Source organism: Dermochelys coriacea, chromosome 22 (assembly GCF_009764565.3).
Source record: "Dermochelys coriacea isolate rDerCor1 chromosome 22, rDerCor1.pri.v4, whole genome shotgun sequence".
Lineage (NCBI taxonomy): Eukaryota > Metazoa > Chordata > Testudines > Dermochelyidae > Dermochelys > Dermochelys coriacea.
Window position 1 is genome coordinate 15,089,655 of NC_050089.1, and position 16,049 is coordinate 15,105,703.

The 16,049-nt window shown below is 48.3% G+C and overlaps 1 protein-coding gene and 1 long non-coding RNA gene across 2 annotated transcripts; one reads left to right on the forward strand and one right to left on the reverse strand.

The window, feature by feature from the left end:
- Window positions 1-3,823: 3,823 nt before the first annotated feature.
- Window positions 3,824-15,382, reverse strand: LOC122455404. Its single transcript, XR_006276684.1, has 3 exons — window positions 14,633-15,382; window positions 7,016-7,124; window positions 3,824-4,062 (listed from the first exon to the last, which is right to left on the reverse strand). It is a non-coding gene; the product is annotated as an uncharacterized LOC122455404 (long non-coding RNA).
- On the forward strand, window positions 11,456-13,227 carry CLDN25 (claudin 25). Its single transcript, XM_038380652.2, has one exon. The coding sequence runs from the start codon at window positions 12,403-12,405 to the stop codon at window positions 13,093-13,095; it is 693 nt and encodes a 230-aa protein (XP_038236580.1). The 5' UTR covers window positions 11,456-12,402; the 3' UTR covers window positions 13,096-13,227.
- Window positions 15,383-16,049: the final 667 nt, after the last annotated feature.

A 16,049-nucleotide genomic window follows, 5' to 3' on the forward strand; every position in this document is an offset into this window, starting at 1 on the left:
AGGCACATGCCCTAACTTCTTCCTCTCTAAGGGAAACAGTGATAGCCAATCTCAGGGCTTGTCTAGCCAAGGAAATCTGCACCAATGTAACTATATTGCTATAGCTATACCACTGCAAAACCATAATGGAGACGCTTCACACGGAGCTTGCAGCACATCCACCCGGGAGGCTAGCACTGATTTAACTACAGCAGGGCAACCTCCTCCCAAGATAGACAAGGGGAGCAGCTCCTCAGCGACTGAGGAGCCCAAGTCTCATTTTCAAAAGAGACAGGTGCTTAGAAGCTTACGTCCAGTGACTTTCAGACTGACTCTTGGTACATCTATGCTACCAGTGCTCCAGTGGCACACCTGCATCTACATCCCCAGGGTGTAAATATGTGCAACAGCCATGGAAGGGGATTTCCTGTCACTGTCGTGAATCCACTCCCTTGAGAGGCGGCAGCGAGGTCGACAAAAGAATTCTGCCATTGACCTAGCTGAGTCTGCCAGGGAGGTTGGTCGATCTGACATTTTTCACAGCCCTGAGCAACATCGAGCCAAGTTTTAGGTGTAGACCAGGCCTCAGGCTTCTAGGGGACATCTACACTGCAAAAAACACAACAACAAAATGCGACAACATGTTTCAGAGCCCAGTTCAACTGATTCAGGCTCAGGCTCCAGGACTAAAAATAGTGCAGGCGTTCATGCTTGGGCCTGCCCCCAGGCGCTGAAAGCCAGCAAGGGCAGGAGGACTCAAAGCCTGAGCTCCAGCCCAAGTGGCAACATCTACACAGCTATGTTTAGCCCCTTAACGCAAGCCCTGCAAGTCTGAGTCAGTTGACCCGGGTTCTGAAACTTGTTGCTGGGTTTTTTTGTTTTTTTTTCACCGTCGACACAGGTGCCCAAATCTCTTTTGAAAATGGGATTTAAGTGCCTCAGTCCCTTAGATCCTTTTGCAAATGTTACCCTGGGCCTTATCCCACCACCAATGTTTGGGTCCAGTCTCTATGACTGGGGAGCCCTGACACTTCCCCTCACCTGCCTCTGTATATGTGCTAAGGCTGCAGAGCAAAAGGGCCCCACTGAAATTCACCAGTAGTTCACCCCTCGTGCTGCCACCCAGTATTAGTAACCCAGAGCATCTGTCCTGTATTCTGAGGGAGTAAGCCAAGTCCCAGATGAACTGCAGACTTTTCATTAGCACAGAAGCAGCACCTTGCTCAAGATTCAGACACAATCTGGGGTGGGACACGGACACACACACACACACAGCATGGGGCTTGGAGGTGGATTAACAAAGCAAGACACAAATCCCCAGCAAATCAGTCCCCTGAGCTTGTCGTTCTGCATGATTGCTTCGGTGGAGGGGGAAAAAAGGGACAGGCCATTCACTAATGACAGCCCCAATATTTGCCCAAAGCCATAGGTTAAAAAACGAAGGGTTTCATTGACAGATCTCTAAATCCTTTGCCAGCGTTAGTGACGTCAATGGAGCCATAGCGCTTTGTCTTGAGATCACGTTTCACTCACTCCCCAAAGTTGTGTTTATTTTAAGAGGTTTTCATAGAAAGGGAAGCTGGACGCAGCCCAAACTGCTACTTAGAAACACAAACAGCACCAAGGAGAGCAAGACCTATAACTTGGGATAGCTCAGTGGTTTGAGCATTGGCCTGCTAAACCCAGGATTGTGAGTTCAATCCTTGAGGGAGCCATTTAGAGATCGGGGCAAAAAAAATTGGGGATTGTGCCTGCTTTGAGCAGGAGGTTGGACTAGATGATCTCCTGAGGTCCCTTCCAACTCAGATATTCTATGATTCTAAGACGAATGTCACAGCGGCCAGGTCACAGTGGCTCTGGAAGCCTGCCATCTACAGATGCATGTTTGTTAGAACCACCAAGTACAACTATTTGAAATCCAGATCTACCTAACACAGGCCCTAGCATAGTGGTTCTCGATCTGTCTATGGTTCGCATATGGCAGCCATTCCCGTAGTATCTTCACAACCTTTCCTGTGTGAGGCAAAGAGATACCACACCCCTGCGAGATAGAGAAATGTTATTATCCCCATTTTAACCATAGGAAACTGAGGTACAGAAAGACTAAGTGACTTGCCCTATACAGTGGGGATCCCATCCATGATTAGGGCTTCTGTTACCTTAGTACAAATCATAAAATAGTGATAGTTATTGCTATTAGTAATAAAAACACTTAGCACTTAATAGTAACGCCACCATGGACCCTGCAGAACTCTATCAATAGGGTGTTTCCAAACTGTACTTGAAACATTTGCTTATTGTCAAGCGTATTGGTTTTTCAAGTCCCTCCCAATCTTCCCGGTTTCTGAAATCCCCCTTCCCCTCCTCATTGCCAGGTCTGCAGGATTAGGGGTAGGGCTGTGCAGAGAACTCTGCTGGAAGCCCCCAAACTGTGCCTGGCAAACATTCAGCAAAGGCCAGGGCCAACCACCTCCCCAGGAGCTGTAAATCCCCCACTGTTAGCTCTTCAGGGCTCCATCCCATCAGCAATGCTGCCAGGGAAGCCTCAGTTCAAAGGCACCAAAGAACAGACATGAGAGTCTGGCCCCAAGGTGGCTCTGGGAATTTGGGTCTGGCTTTGAAACCTTGTGCTGGGGATCCCTCCCGCCAGCAAAGTGTGTTAAGATAATGGATTTAAGGCAGAGCTGGGACACAGAGTTTGGGGTGAGAGGCTGGGGGGCTCCAGTGCAATACCAGATGGCTAAGCCAATTATGTGATATAACAGCATTGCCTAAGCTATCAAAGCAGGAGGCAACTGCCCCCCTGGATGCTTACTGCATCCTACCAAGGCAAGCTGGCCTTCCCCAGGAGGAACCTGCACCCAGGTTCTAACTACTACCACTAATGCAATTGCCCAGTATCCACCTGTCCTGGAAGGACAGAAGAAGCAGGCTCTGTTCAGCCCTTGGTCTTGCCCACTATATACTAAACTAAGTGGTGAGCTACAAGTTGCTTGGAACCAAGCCAAGTTCACCAGCCTGAAGAGTATTTCAGAGCTCATGAGGCCAGCCCCTGAGCTCCAACAGCATATCTTAAATCAATGCTGACTACAAGCTGGGTCCTACAGCCTCCACCTGGCAGAGAATCATCTGGGATTATAGGGGAGGTGGCCCCGCACTGCACCCCATGGAAGCCAGGCACTCACTGGTCACTCAGACAGTCAAGAGACACAGTGCTGCAGGTGGAAATGGACAAATGGGGGAATTTTTGGTTTTGCTCCACAATGTGGTTTTGGGTGAGGGCAGTTTGGACCCCAGATTGCAGGGTTCAAATAAATGACCCTGCCTCTAATCTCCCTCCAGAAAGCACCCAGCTGCAGTTCAATCTAGCTGCCCATCAATTCAAGACAATGCACATTCCCTCCAGCACATGATCTAGTGCTGCTGAGAGGCCAGACTGACTGACATTGGAGAGCCTGGCGTCTGACAAGGCTTTTGTGTAAGTGTTTCCCAAGGTGACGCCATCTGCTTAACAACATCCCTGCTGCACAGGGCCATGCAAACCATTCTGTCTTGCCTAGCAGATCCCATTTCCATGCATCATCTTCCTCTGGCCTACACTTAGCACCCCAAATGCTTTGTTCAGCTCCCTTCCTCAGGCTCCCATTGCAGAACAGATGCATGTTACAGACATGCTTGAGTTTTCCTAACAGAGGTCGGCTCAGTCATTCGTCCTGGCACCTTCCCATTGGGACAAATCCCTCCAGATTGGTGTTAGCCAAGAGGACCCCTACGATAACCATGCAATAGCAGCTCAGAGCCCACAGCCTGCAGACTTCCTGGGAAGCAATGCACCTATCTCATCTTTCCAGCTGAGTGCCCTGCCAGGGCAGGAAAAGGTGGGCCCAAGGCGTGCAACCTCTCTTCTTCCAGCCGACTCTCCCACCGACCTTCCCGACGCAATCTGGAGCCTCGTCCCTGGGCTGGGGCCAGCCTAGGGTTTGGAATCCCATTCGCCTCCACGTATCTTCCCATCAGTTCTGGATGCAAATCCTCTCACAGCGAGCAGGGTACAGGAGCTCGGTGTCAGCTTCCAATCCCGATCTGGGAGAAGAAGGTCACCCGTTAATCTGTCTCAATGACACGCAGAATTACCTCAAGACGATTTAATCAGGAAGGCTTGGGCAAGGAGGAGACATGCCTGGGAGAGCTGGAGCATGCAGGGTTAATCTCCCAGGGCTTCTGCTCCAGTGTGTGCAGCACACTGAAGGGTATTGAGCAAAATGTTCGCTAACCCCCCCGCCCAAGGACACAAGCCCTGCCCTTCCCAGCACCGTACTAACAGATAGCCAACAGAAAGTTTTGGCTGAAGCACTGGGAGACAGGACTTCTCGGTTCTACTTCAAGACATTAATAATTATTTATTGTTTGTACTGTGGTAGCATCTACTAGCCCCAGTCCTGGATCAGGACCCCACAGTGGTAGGTGCTGCACAAACCCTTGGAAAGAATCTACCCCTCATTTCCCCATCTGTGAACTGTGAGATAACATCCAACTCCCAGCAGGACTGCAGAGCTTCGTGCACTCCTGCCTGTGACACTGGACAGTGCAAAAAAGGGGAAAGGACTGGGACAAGGAGAGGTGGGGAAAGAGCCGTTCTTCGGTTTCTAATAGGGGCTCAAACAGGGTCACAGCATGGCAGGTGGCCCCAGTCACCCACCCCGGAGAAAGGTTTATAGGCTCAGCCCCTTCCTGCTCTGAGATTCCCAACGCAGCTCTTGCACTCCCTGAAGGGAGCACTACGTACTGTCTAGTACCCAGAAGTCCCATCCAGGATGGGAACCTCCGTGGTGCTGGCTGCTATGCAGGTATGCGGATGCGCACACGCCCAGAGGAGGACACGGACCCTGTCCTAAAGAGCTCACAGTTCAGCTAAAAACAAGATGCAGTGAGTGACTGTAACAAGCCGCAGTCAGAGGGGGGTAGTAGGGAAATGGCTGTGACAGTACGTGGTCTAACCAAATGCATAATGAGGGCAGGGCCCTGGCCCGCTGGGCAAGGACTAGAAGACATTTCCCAGCTCTGATAAGGAGTTCTGCAAGGGGGACTTTTCCCTGCTCTAGCATTCATGATGCCACCCATCTTGGACTATTCCCTCTCTGTCTTTGGGTGGTAGGGGTCAGCTGTTGCTAGGAAACATAACCCCTCATTCCCCCCACAACGCCAGCTGTCATCAGGTTGATAAACAAAGAACTGACATTTTGTGACTGTTTCATTTAACCATGTGATTACGTAGCATAGGCCTGTCCAGGGACTCTGCTAATGATTCAGGATCTAACAACACTGTGTTGTGTTGTCTGGTAATGGTAACTAACAACTTGCAGCCTATCAATAGCACCTCGGTGCCATGTAAGCTACTCTGGCTGTTAAAAGCAGCCACATGCTACATTTAAACCTAGTTCCCTACAGAGGGAAGGTTAAAAATAGCACAGGTAGCATCCCCATTATAAATAACTGCTTAGCCAGTGTTTTAAACGGCTCAAGGGTTATTAATACAGTAGTTTAATCTCTTTTAGTAACTTTCAGTCAGAGTTCAGGTAAACCATGTCTGAAGACATCAAATTCATTCTTAATTCACAGGTCAGTTTGGAAACCAATACAATTCCCCCCCCCCCCCGGTTAACACCTTGCTGGTATGTTTAAACCTACCCTCCCAAACAACGGTGGGGAGTCCTGCATGCATTTTAGGATCATGGGGATGAAGGAGGCCATGGAAATAAACAACACAGTCCTAGGTAACACGTTTCCTAGTAAGTGACAATCCCGAGCGTTCTGCCTCACATCAGGGATTGGGCCTGGATGTATGGGCTGGATTCAATGTTCAGTATGTCAAATTCGTCCCAGGTCAGAAGTGACTGGAAGTTGCCGCTGCCGGCTGCTCAGCAGCCTGTGTGAAGTGAAATCCGGTTCCAAAGAGCAGATGCCCACGTCCCAAACACCGTGGCATGGCTGGAAGCCCCGAGGAGAGAAGGGGCCTGGGAGACTGATCTCACACCAGAGGGGTGCCTTCGGGTTAGGGATAGGTCAGATTAGCAAGGACAGGGGAAGGAAGAGGGGGCAAGAGCTTGCAGTGCTGTTGCCTGTGCTGGAACTGTCCCATGGGTGCCGAGGGATTCGGTCTTCTGGTCCGCCCCCTTCCAGCAGCACTGGAGCCACCCACTCTGTGATGTCAGTGACAGAGAGTGACTCCCAGGTTGCTCTCAGATGTAGCTCGGTGACAACGTGGGGGTTGGCTCCCCCTTCGACAAGCCCTAACAAAGAGCAATGGGAGTCTCTCGCAGAGATCAGGAAGAACCGCTCCCCCCCACCACATTCTGGTCCTTAGGACACTTGCTCTAACCAAACAGCTGCTAAGCCCAGGCCCCGTGGCCCTGTGCCAGAAGAGAATGCAGAATTTCCTCCCCTCGGGATTAGTGAGATCCCAAGTCACGCGCCACAAATTGGGCACAGACCCAACGCTGACAGTGCAGCAAGGAGCTAAAGAGGGCCATGGGTGTGCAGTGCCATTCCCAGGGAACACCAGGTCCCTTATGGCTGTCCCAGGTGAACACCGAAGGTGCCTTTTGGAGGAGGGAGATAGGGTTGGGTTGGTTTCATCACCCTGGCCAACAATTCCCCTCTTCTCCCTGGGTCCCAGTGACTCAGGGCTCCCCCTGAGTTAAGAAGGGTGGTGGGGCTTACATGCACTGCGGAGGGGGTGTATCCCAATGACAAGTGAGGTACCATGGAACACTCCTGGAGTATGAGAAGCCTGCTTCTCTTCATTTTTCAGCACCAGCCCCTCTCTGCAGACATGGGGGGGTTGTGAGAGACAAAGAGGGGGCAAGGAGCCAAAATGTCAATGCTGCAAATGAAGTGACAGGCAGCAGGGACTGAAAAATGAAGAGAAACAGGTTTATCAAGCTCCATGCATGTTCAATGGCACCTTCCACATCACTGGGGTACGTGCACCGGGCCATTCCCCTTTACCTCTCCCCATGGCCGGGGGAAGACACACCTGGAGCCGATCTCTCTGCCCACGTTCTCACAAGCAGAGCAGAAGACATTGCCCAATGCATCGGTATGGAGGATTTGCTCAGGAACTTCATTGTTCTGGTGCCCTTGATCTGTCATGAAAAGAATACAAGAGACTTTGTGAACAGCCCTCATGGTGCTTCTGAGGATCCTGACCGTGCCCAGAGCCCTTGAGGAAGACAGGCTGCAGGGGTTGGCAGCAGCACCTGCTCCCCGAGACACTCCAAAGGGACAGGATTGGAGCATTTTGCCATTAGTAGAGGTTGAGGTTGGGGAAGAGCCATCGCCTGTGCAGCCAGAGGGAAAGATCCCAGGGGACCCCCGTTAAGCAGCCCTCTCTCTGGGGTTTCAGGTTTGGTTTGTACAGTCTAAAGAATACCAGTAAACTAACCCCTAGCACAGCCTCTGGTCACATTCCCTGCATGGGGCGTAAATGCTTCAATAGCAAACACAGTCCATGAGCTTCTCGGCAGCAGGTCCTCCACCCCTTCTACCAATCCTTTAGGCGGTTCTGACCTTCACTGAGCTCAGCTGCACTTAATGACATCCCAGCTGGGCAGCATCACCCTGGCCTGACTCTGAGAAATCCTGCAGGGATTTTATTCCCCCAAACACATGCCACTGTGCTTCCTGACCCCGTGTGTGTGCCCATGAGCCAGGGGAAGAATCTCTGCAAAGTCCTGTACTCCCTCTCCTATCCCAGCTGTGCCTGGCCTTTTGAACCCTGACAGTGAAAAAGATTGAGCTTTCCTAAGGAGAGTTTGCCTTCAGCTGAAATCCAGCTGAAATTCACTAGGGGATGAGTGCCTAACTCCTTTATGCTCCTTTGAAACCCCCTTGCCAGAGCCATTTCCCACAGTGGCCGGAGGAAATGATTCCCCCACTGCTGATTGCAGTGCATGGAGGAGCTGCATTCCCCTAAGACGGCCTGATCTGGTTCCCACTGACACCAATGGTAGTTTGGCCTTGGACTCCCATAGGAGCAGAGGGGATTCAGCACCAGCGAGTACTCAGATTGGATGACTATGCACAGCCAGAAGTTGCTGCAGTTTATGGATTCAGGTCACACCTCACAAGCCAGACAGAATGACAAGCTACATGCCCCAGAGCCATCTCCTCCCCTCACTGCATCCAGGGCTGGAAAGCAAGACCTGCTTCTCAGCACACAGTGCCACACGCTGGCCAAGAGCCAAGCCACAGGCTCCAAGTTTTCCTCCCACATTAAACAGCAGAGCCTGGTGGGAGCCTGGCGGAGGGAGCAGGAAAGCAGGGGCCCTGACAACGGAGAACAAACAGAGACAGCAAGAAGAAAGAAACCCTCCCAAGGAGGTTAGGGAACATGGTTACCCCAAAGAATGAAGCTAGCAATGGTTCAGACTAAACAAACACATCCTGATGCCCACATTTTTGTAAAGTGCTCCACACTTTGCCGGAGAGGTGCAGTTGTCAGCCACAGGGTTTGTTGCTGCGGGGGTTCCCGTGGCTCCTGCAAAGGATCTGGAGTATGAGGACAGTGACTTTGATTGGGAAGGGTGCATCAGTCCCCCCAACCCCGTTGGCATGGCCCCTTCAAGCTGCTTGTACCAATGCCAATCTCACCTGACAATGTTACCAAATAGCAGCCCACCGGTACCTGCTGAAGGACAAGAGCGCTTGGAGCTAGACTTTCAAAAAGGGCTCAGCTCTAGAGTGACCAGTTAGCAAGTGTGAAAAATCAGGACGGGGGGGGGGGTAATAGGCACCTATATAAGAAAAAGCCCCAAATATCAGGACTGTCCCTATAAAATCGGAATATCTGGTCACCAAACTCAGCTCGCATTTAGGCTCCTATGCAAGTAGCCAGATTATCTAAGAAGCTTGGCGTGCTGGGTGCTGAGCTCTTCAGACGCTGGGCGCTGCTGGGGACCGAGCGCCTTAGAGAATCTGGCCCCAGTGGTGGTTGCTGAGCCCTTGAAAATCCAATGCAAAGTGGCAGCTAAACTAGCAGAGTTTTCCCTTTGGAATGTCTGCAGCACAAAGGCCTGAGCCTGCAAGACGCTGCATGCTCTTCAACCTGCAAAGGGCCCGGTCCTAAACAGAAGCCCAATGGTTTCAGTGTGCCAAACACAAAATAGGAGCCAGACTTGGAGCTTCAGTTCCGATGGCTAACATCCAGCCACAAGTGGATTTTCGGTGCTGAGGTAACTTCCCACCATCCACACCTAAAAACACAGTTACTGGAGGGGGAACCAGACAGGAAACACTGACACAACTTGTAAATCCAAGCTGTAGATGATCTGAGACTGAATCCTTCAAGTGGAGTTAGAAGACCACAGTATCCCCAACACCACCGCCACAAGGAGGGAGATGCAGTAATTTACCAGCTTTGTCCCTTGATATCCTTCTTGATAACAAAGGAGGCAGATGAGTGAGAGATTAGAGTCACTAATCCCCCAGTAAAGACAGAATTCTAAAAGCTGGACATTGTGTTCCCTTTGTATGTCTGTGCACAGAGGGACGGATGGGCACTGAGTGGAAACAGAAACTTAAGACCTTCCCTATGACTTATTCCATCATGTATTTTTTAAACAACAGGATATTTTATTTCAGCAGCAAAACATGTCCTGTATCCAGGAGTTCCTCAATTCTAATTCCAGTTTTGGCACTAACTCCCAGAATAGATTTGTACCAATCTGTGTCTCAGTTGCTCCATCCCTTAAATGGGGATAACAACATGGACCAGTCACTGGGTTGTCATGAGGATCAATCCTTGCAAAGCATTTCCTGAAGATGTGGCGTGCCATTAGGCTTTAAGTCCAAAGATGTGGTTGCAATTCACAGAACCTTCTGGGATCCCACTGAGAAAGAAGGGAAGGCTGGGGATCCACAACATTCTGGTCTCCCCTTCTAGATTGCCCATTTGCTGCTACCTGATGTATTTCAAAGGCAAAAAGCTGGCTCTTTGGGAGCATATGAATGGGCATGGACAAGTGTTTCCAGTGGCAGGGTGGGTTCTGCAGCATCTGGAGGAAGGGTGGGGATGGGTTCCACCATAGATGGCGGAGTTCTGCCATCTCCTTGGACACAGCATCAAGCCAGAAGCCGTTCACCAGCTGGGGACAGGAAGAAGTTGGCTACCAGTGTGAGCGATGTTTTGCCTTCCTTGGAAGCATCAGGTACTGATCATTGCTAACCAGTCATTCGTCAGGCTGGAGTCGTTGCTGGGTAGGGGAGGGTGGACCTGGTGTGACCAATGGGCCTGGCTCAATAATAGAGTAATGCAAACCAAACAAACAGATACATTTTTCTGTTTGTAAGCCAGTTCCCATTCAGCTTAAATGATCTCAGACCATGGGCTTCCTCCCTCTGGCGCTGCCTGGTTACAAAAACCATGACACCTGTGAAACAACAAAATTAATTCAAACAGTTGTTTTCAAGTATATGTACCAAAGGAAGTTTCCCTAGTGGTTAAAGCGGCAGGATCGGGAGTCGGGACTCCTGAATTTACAGCCATCATTGACATGGGGTGGGACCTCGGGCAAGCAAGTTTGCTTCATTCTGCCTTCATTCCCCCATCCGGGTAAGGCAGCTGGCTGTTCCTTTCAAGTTCTTGCAACATGCCCAGCACCCTGGCATTAGATCCCTGGCATTTTAACATGCTCCCCACCTCCCACTAGAGCAAATTAAAAGGTGTAATTCACCAGAGTTTGTAAATGGCCTCTAGCTCCTTGAAGGTCAAGTGCTGCAGTTGAACTGATCACTGTCATTACGCTTATTACGAAAGTGCTGCCCAGCCGGCTGTCTTTCCAACTCCCACCTTGAGCAAACAGGTCGCGTTTCCCCTCTGCATGCCAAGCAAGCCCTGGGAGATGCAGATGACAGGATTTCTCATAAAGGCCTGCCCACAATTGATTTCTCACTGTGGCATGCCAAGCTCCTTCGATATTTATTTAATGATTGAATAATGGCCAACACTTTAAAAAGCCTCTGAGAATGGGATAGAGAGTCACTCATCAGGCTGGAGTCATTACCAGGGGGAGAGGAGGTATTTGGCTCAAGTATTCCACATCTCTAGCTGTTCAAGAGTTCTTCTCAACACCCTATCCCAGTCATTCTTGGAGCTGCCATTTGTTCAGAGGTACTTTCTCTGCCAAGCCTCTCACTGCAGAGTTTCTGAGGCCTGGTGGGGGCAGGGTAGTCAGTCTTTTGCTTAAGACTGCTTAAAAGTCAGTCTTTTGCGTATCGAGTGGTGGCCAGAACTCAAGGGGACTGGTTGCCTGTTGTAGTTAGGTTGACTTTAGCGCACTGACAGCCTGCACAGAGAACCAGACCCTCCTCTCCCCACCAAACCTTTTTTTTAGGGACAACTCCTCTCAGATGTGTTGCCTGAGAACAATCTAACTGCACCAGTTCCATTCTTCCTTTCTGCCTTGCCGTCCTGCTCTCCTCCAGCACAGACCCCCTAATTGTTCTGCTTCCTCTTCCCCCTTCCCACACCTGCTCTCCCAATTCTCTGTCCTGCTTCTTTCTTTACTCTGCTTTCCTCTCTTCTCCTTCTCCTCAGTGGTAAAATGCACTTGGGTTGCTCACTCCACCTGCCCTCAGACCCGACTTCTGGAGGAGTTGATTCATGGCAGGATCAGCTGGATAGGTAGTACAGGTAGAAAAGTCAACAGAGGGCCTTTTAAGTATTACTCATAGCATTGGCTTTAACGTTAAAAAGCCTGGCCAGCCATGCCAGATGACCACCAAGTGAGGAGCACTAAATGATTGGAGACACTTGACGACCAAGCACAAGACCAGACTTGATCCAAGTACTGCAACGTCCATCTCTCAGTAGCTGAATGCACTGTGGACACCCACTTGCATGTTGGAATCTCAGCGGCAATTAACAGGAGACCCTCTCAGCCTGTTGGCAGCAGCTGTATCTGCCTCAAAGTGCTGAGCTGGGTTTGGGCTATGTTAGTGCGTTTTGGTTGGGACCCACACTGCAATATTTGCAGGGTCCCACAGTGGCTGTTTTCATGTATGCTTACATATTGTGGTAGTGGTTGATCATTTGATGCCCTATTGCACAGCACTGACTTGGCTGGATTGCTGGAAGGCACTCCTGCCAGAATTTTTTTTTTTAATCCAGTAAAACCAACAAAACATGAAAATAATTGTGGTCACACCCAGGAATTAGTGGTATAAGCTTGAATTTCCCCCACGCTACTCCTCTGAAAGCTAGAAACAAATAAATAGCTCTCAGTCAACAGCCCGTCAACTGAAAGAGCATATTCATGGAAACCAACTCTGAAGCACAGTTTCAAAAGAGTTAATACCAAAAGCTTCTGCTCAAACACCCAAATTCATCTTGACCAGCACACAGCTCACTCACACAGCATCAGCATGGCTTGGAGCTGTAACACAAAGGTTCGCCTGGGAGGAATATTTCTCTCATTCTTTGGGTGGGTCTCATCCTGCGTTGCGACTTTTGTGCCACTCTGGAAGAATCGCAACCTGGACTTGAATGAAATGGAGATCTGGACCATGGGGCTTTGGCAAGTCTGCGTAACGCAAGAGGAAGGTATTATGGAGTGTAAAAGCTACGAGTCTTTCTTGGCTCTGCCATTGGACCTCAGGGTGTCAAGAATTTTGATGTTCCTCTCTAATGGATTGGGACTTCTTGGATTCTTGATCTCCAGTTGCGGGCTGGACTGTTGCAAGGCCTGGGAAGCAAAAACGGCTCTAAAGAAACAATTGGCGCTTTGCGGAGGAGTGATTTTTGGCATCTCAGGAATTATGACCCTCATTCCAGTTTCCTGGGTCGCCTATAACACCGTAAATGAATTCTGGGATGAAACAGTCCCAGAAATTGTACCTAGATGGGAATTCGGGGAAGCAATGTTCCTGGGCTGGTTTGCTGGATTTTTCCTTGTAGTAGGTGGGCTGCTCATCATCTGCTCAGCCTGTTTGAAAGGGATAGAAACGCCAACAATGCCTTTAGCAGCTTACCGTGAACCAACACAGTTGCAAGCTCCATTAGCAATGCGACACTGGCGCCAGCACTCGCACCCCAAAAATGCTGACCTGGTAATCTAAGACTTCCAGCACAGAATTCTGTACTGCTCCCTAGCTTTTCATATTTTGAGACAGTTCCCATAATGATTTACAGGATGTTAGCTACTTTTTTGTCCATAAGAAATTATTAAGTTTTGCTATTTGTTTTGTCTTCCTGTGTGTTTGTAAGTTTTAAAGAGCAACAGCTTTTTCTGATAGGTTTCAGAGTAGCAGCCGAGTTAGTCTGTATTCGCAAAAAGAAAAGGAGTACTTGTGGCACCTTAGAGACTAACAAATTTATTAGAGCATAAGCTTTCGTGAGCTACAGCTCACCTGCAAACTGAGCCTGGCACTATAAAATCAATGAGGTGAACACAGAAAACTAAATAGCACTTCATATTTCTAGCAACATTTTAAATGCAAATGTTATTGATTATATTATTTGAGCATCTTTGGAAATTTCTGATAGGAAAGTAACATCTGTACACAATTCTGAAGGTTATCGCTCCTTAACTGTCCATTGTAGGGAGACAAGGTGGGTGAGAAAATATCTATCTGACTATACACAGGGATGAATTCCACTATATCAATTATTCAATGTGATGGCAACACGTTTCTATGCTCTCAAAAAGTAACTGCATCTTGAACAGCATAAGAGGAGAAGAATGGGATGCAGGATTTTAGCTATGAAAAAAGCAACGCTGCAGTATTTTTGTTCATCTAGCAAAATTTTCTTAGAGAAAACCAGTTTATACAAAAAATGCATTTTCTACATCTATGAAAGGTGCAAAATCAGTGGCAGTATCTCACCCATATATTTACTAGTCAGTGAAATCATAAAAATACCAGGCCCACAATTAGAATGCTATCCAATTTAATTCTTTTTTAGATCACTTGTGTATAACAATTAGAATGTAACTGTTCCTCTAAGGATCTCCTAAATTTTAATTTGGCTACCCCCCAAAAAAAATGCTTGTATGGACTTACTGTACTACTAATAGAGTTACACATAAGAAACCTGTTAAATATTCATTTTAGCCTGATCAGGAGTAAATCTGATGCTACAGTACTATTTAACAACTCTGTTTGGTTATTTTTAAAACCTTTGCTTACAATGTCTATGACAATAATATTGAAGCAAGGAAGCCCCCATCCAAAACCAGAATTCTTTTGAGCATCAAAGAAGTTCACTTTTGGTTTAAAAAGTTTGGTTTTGGAATTTGCTCTTCGTTCCAGCAGGGATACCAATATGCAGAGAGCAAGGTTATGGACAGAGATTTTCCTAGCCTGGCTGAACCCAGGACATTTTAGAAACTTTGCAGACAAGCCAAAAAATGAACTTTAAGGAGCCCGAGCTCCCTCAGCCTTTCAAATCTCCCAATCACTACTTGAAATGATGCACATATTTCTTTCATGAATGAGAACTTCGCTTGCATGTCTAACTCAGGATGGAGTCTCACAGCCTGACCTAAGTCAACAGAAGGTCTCCCCATTTGCTCAAATAGGTTTGGATCAGGTCCCAAGTGTGTACAGATTAGAACCTTAAAACTCACGTTAAAAAGAACTAAAAGGAACCCACCGAAAATTCGGAACAACATTCTCCTTCAGCCAACTCTGCTGCTTCCCATTGTCCGTTAAATTCGCACGAAAAAATGATTGGTGCTGCTGCTGCTGACTTCGCCTCCCATTAGCTTCCCCCTTTCCCTCCTGCTGCCCCACACCAAGTCAAAATCCTGTATTTGTGGCAACACCGCTGGCTGGTGTGGAAATTAGTCGATGACAGACAGTTTAGGAACTGTACAGAGCTGCAGCCAAGAGTCCTATTTCTGTAACAAGGATCAAGAGATGCAAAACGCCGGGGCCAGGAGGGCAACATTCTTGGCTGGTGGAATGTGCTTTTCAAAGATTTATACAAACTGTTCTCTGCTTTCCAGAGGCCAGACAAACCCCCAAAGGCAAAAGAGACTCTCAGGTGTTGGCTGTTACTGTCATCCGCACCCTTGGGAAATCAGCATAGGGAGTGAGGGGGAAGAGAAGAGAATTGTGGTGACAGCCCAGATTTTTTAGCTTCAGTGGGCTCCCTTTATGTGTTTGTAATGTGTTTAAGGCCTGATCCAATGTCAATGGAAGGATTTCCATGTGATTCACTGGGCACTGGATTGGGCTCTTCAAGCAGATTAGGTTACAGTAAACAAGTTCTTTAATTTCCTAATATTTGGTTTTTGCAGTGTGTGGGGTTGGAGGTCTACTATTCTTTTATTTTTGGTGGTAGTTTAATGGGACAGGGTAGTATCCCCATGACTGTACAAACAACAGCACTCTGTGCACATTAGGATTTCCCCCAATCACATCCTATTTGTCGCAGCCAGACTGGCTTTCTGGGGGGGCGGTACGACTGGTATGGTTCTTTTTCTTTAAAATTACACACCCTCTACTAAACTCTCAACATAGCACAGTGGATATGAGGTAGTCTAGAGGGGTGGTGAACAGCAAATATTGTTACCAAGTCATGGAGTAAAGACTTGATGAGAAATTACCTATATGGCAAAAGAGATAGGAACTTTGGGGACAGGGAAGAGAAAGAGTTAAGGAATCCCAGAACCCCATGCCCCTTCCCCAACAAGCCAGACTTGAAACTATCAAAAACGGAGGTCTCCTGAGTGTTTTAGTACTAGATGATAACAGAGAGTAGCCAGGAAACAAGAGCATCACTACCATCCCACCTTGCAAAAGCAAGCCATTTAGGACAATATGAAACACAAATAAGACCATAAAGTTTAAATATCAAAGGCCCTTGGCTCTATATCATCCCTTAAAAAGTTAACGGCATGTGACTATCTCTGCACAGTGGTAGGGTGGTTTCTTTAAGAGTGTTTTCAGTTTTGATTCTATGTTAACTGGGGAAAAAGAGGGTGAACCCCAACTCCAAAGTTAAATAACCAGGTGAGAGTGAAACAGGCAAAGTGAGTCACCCTGTCATTGACAACTAATCCTCA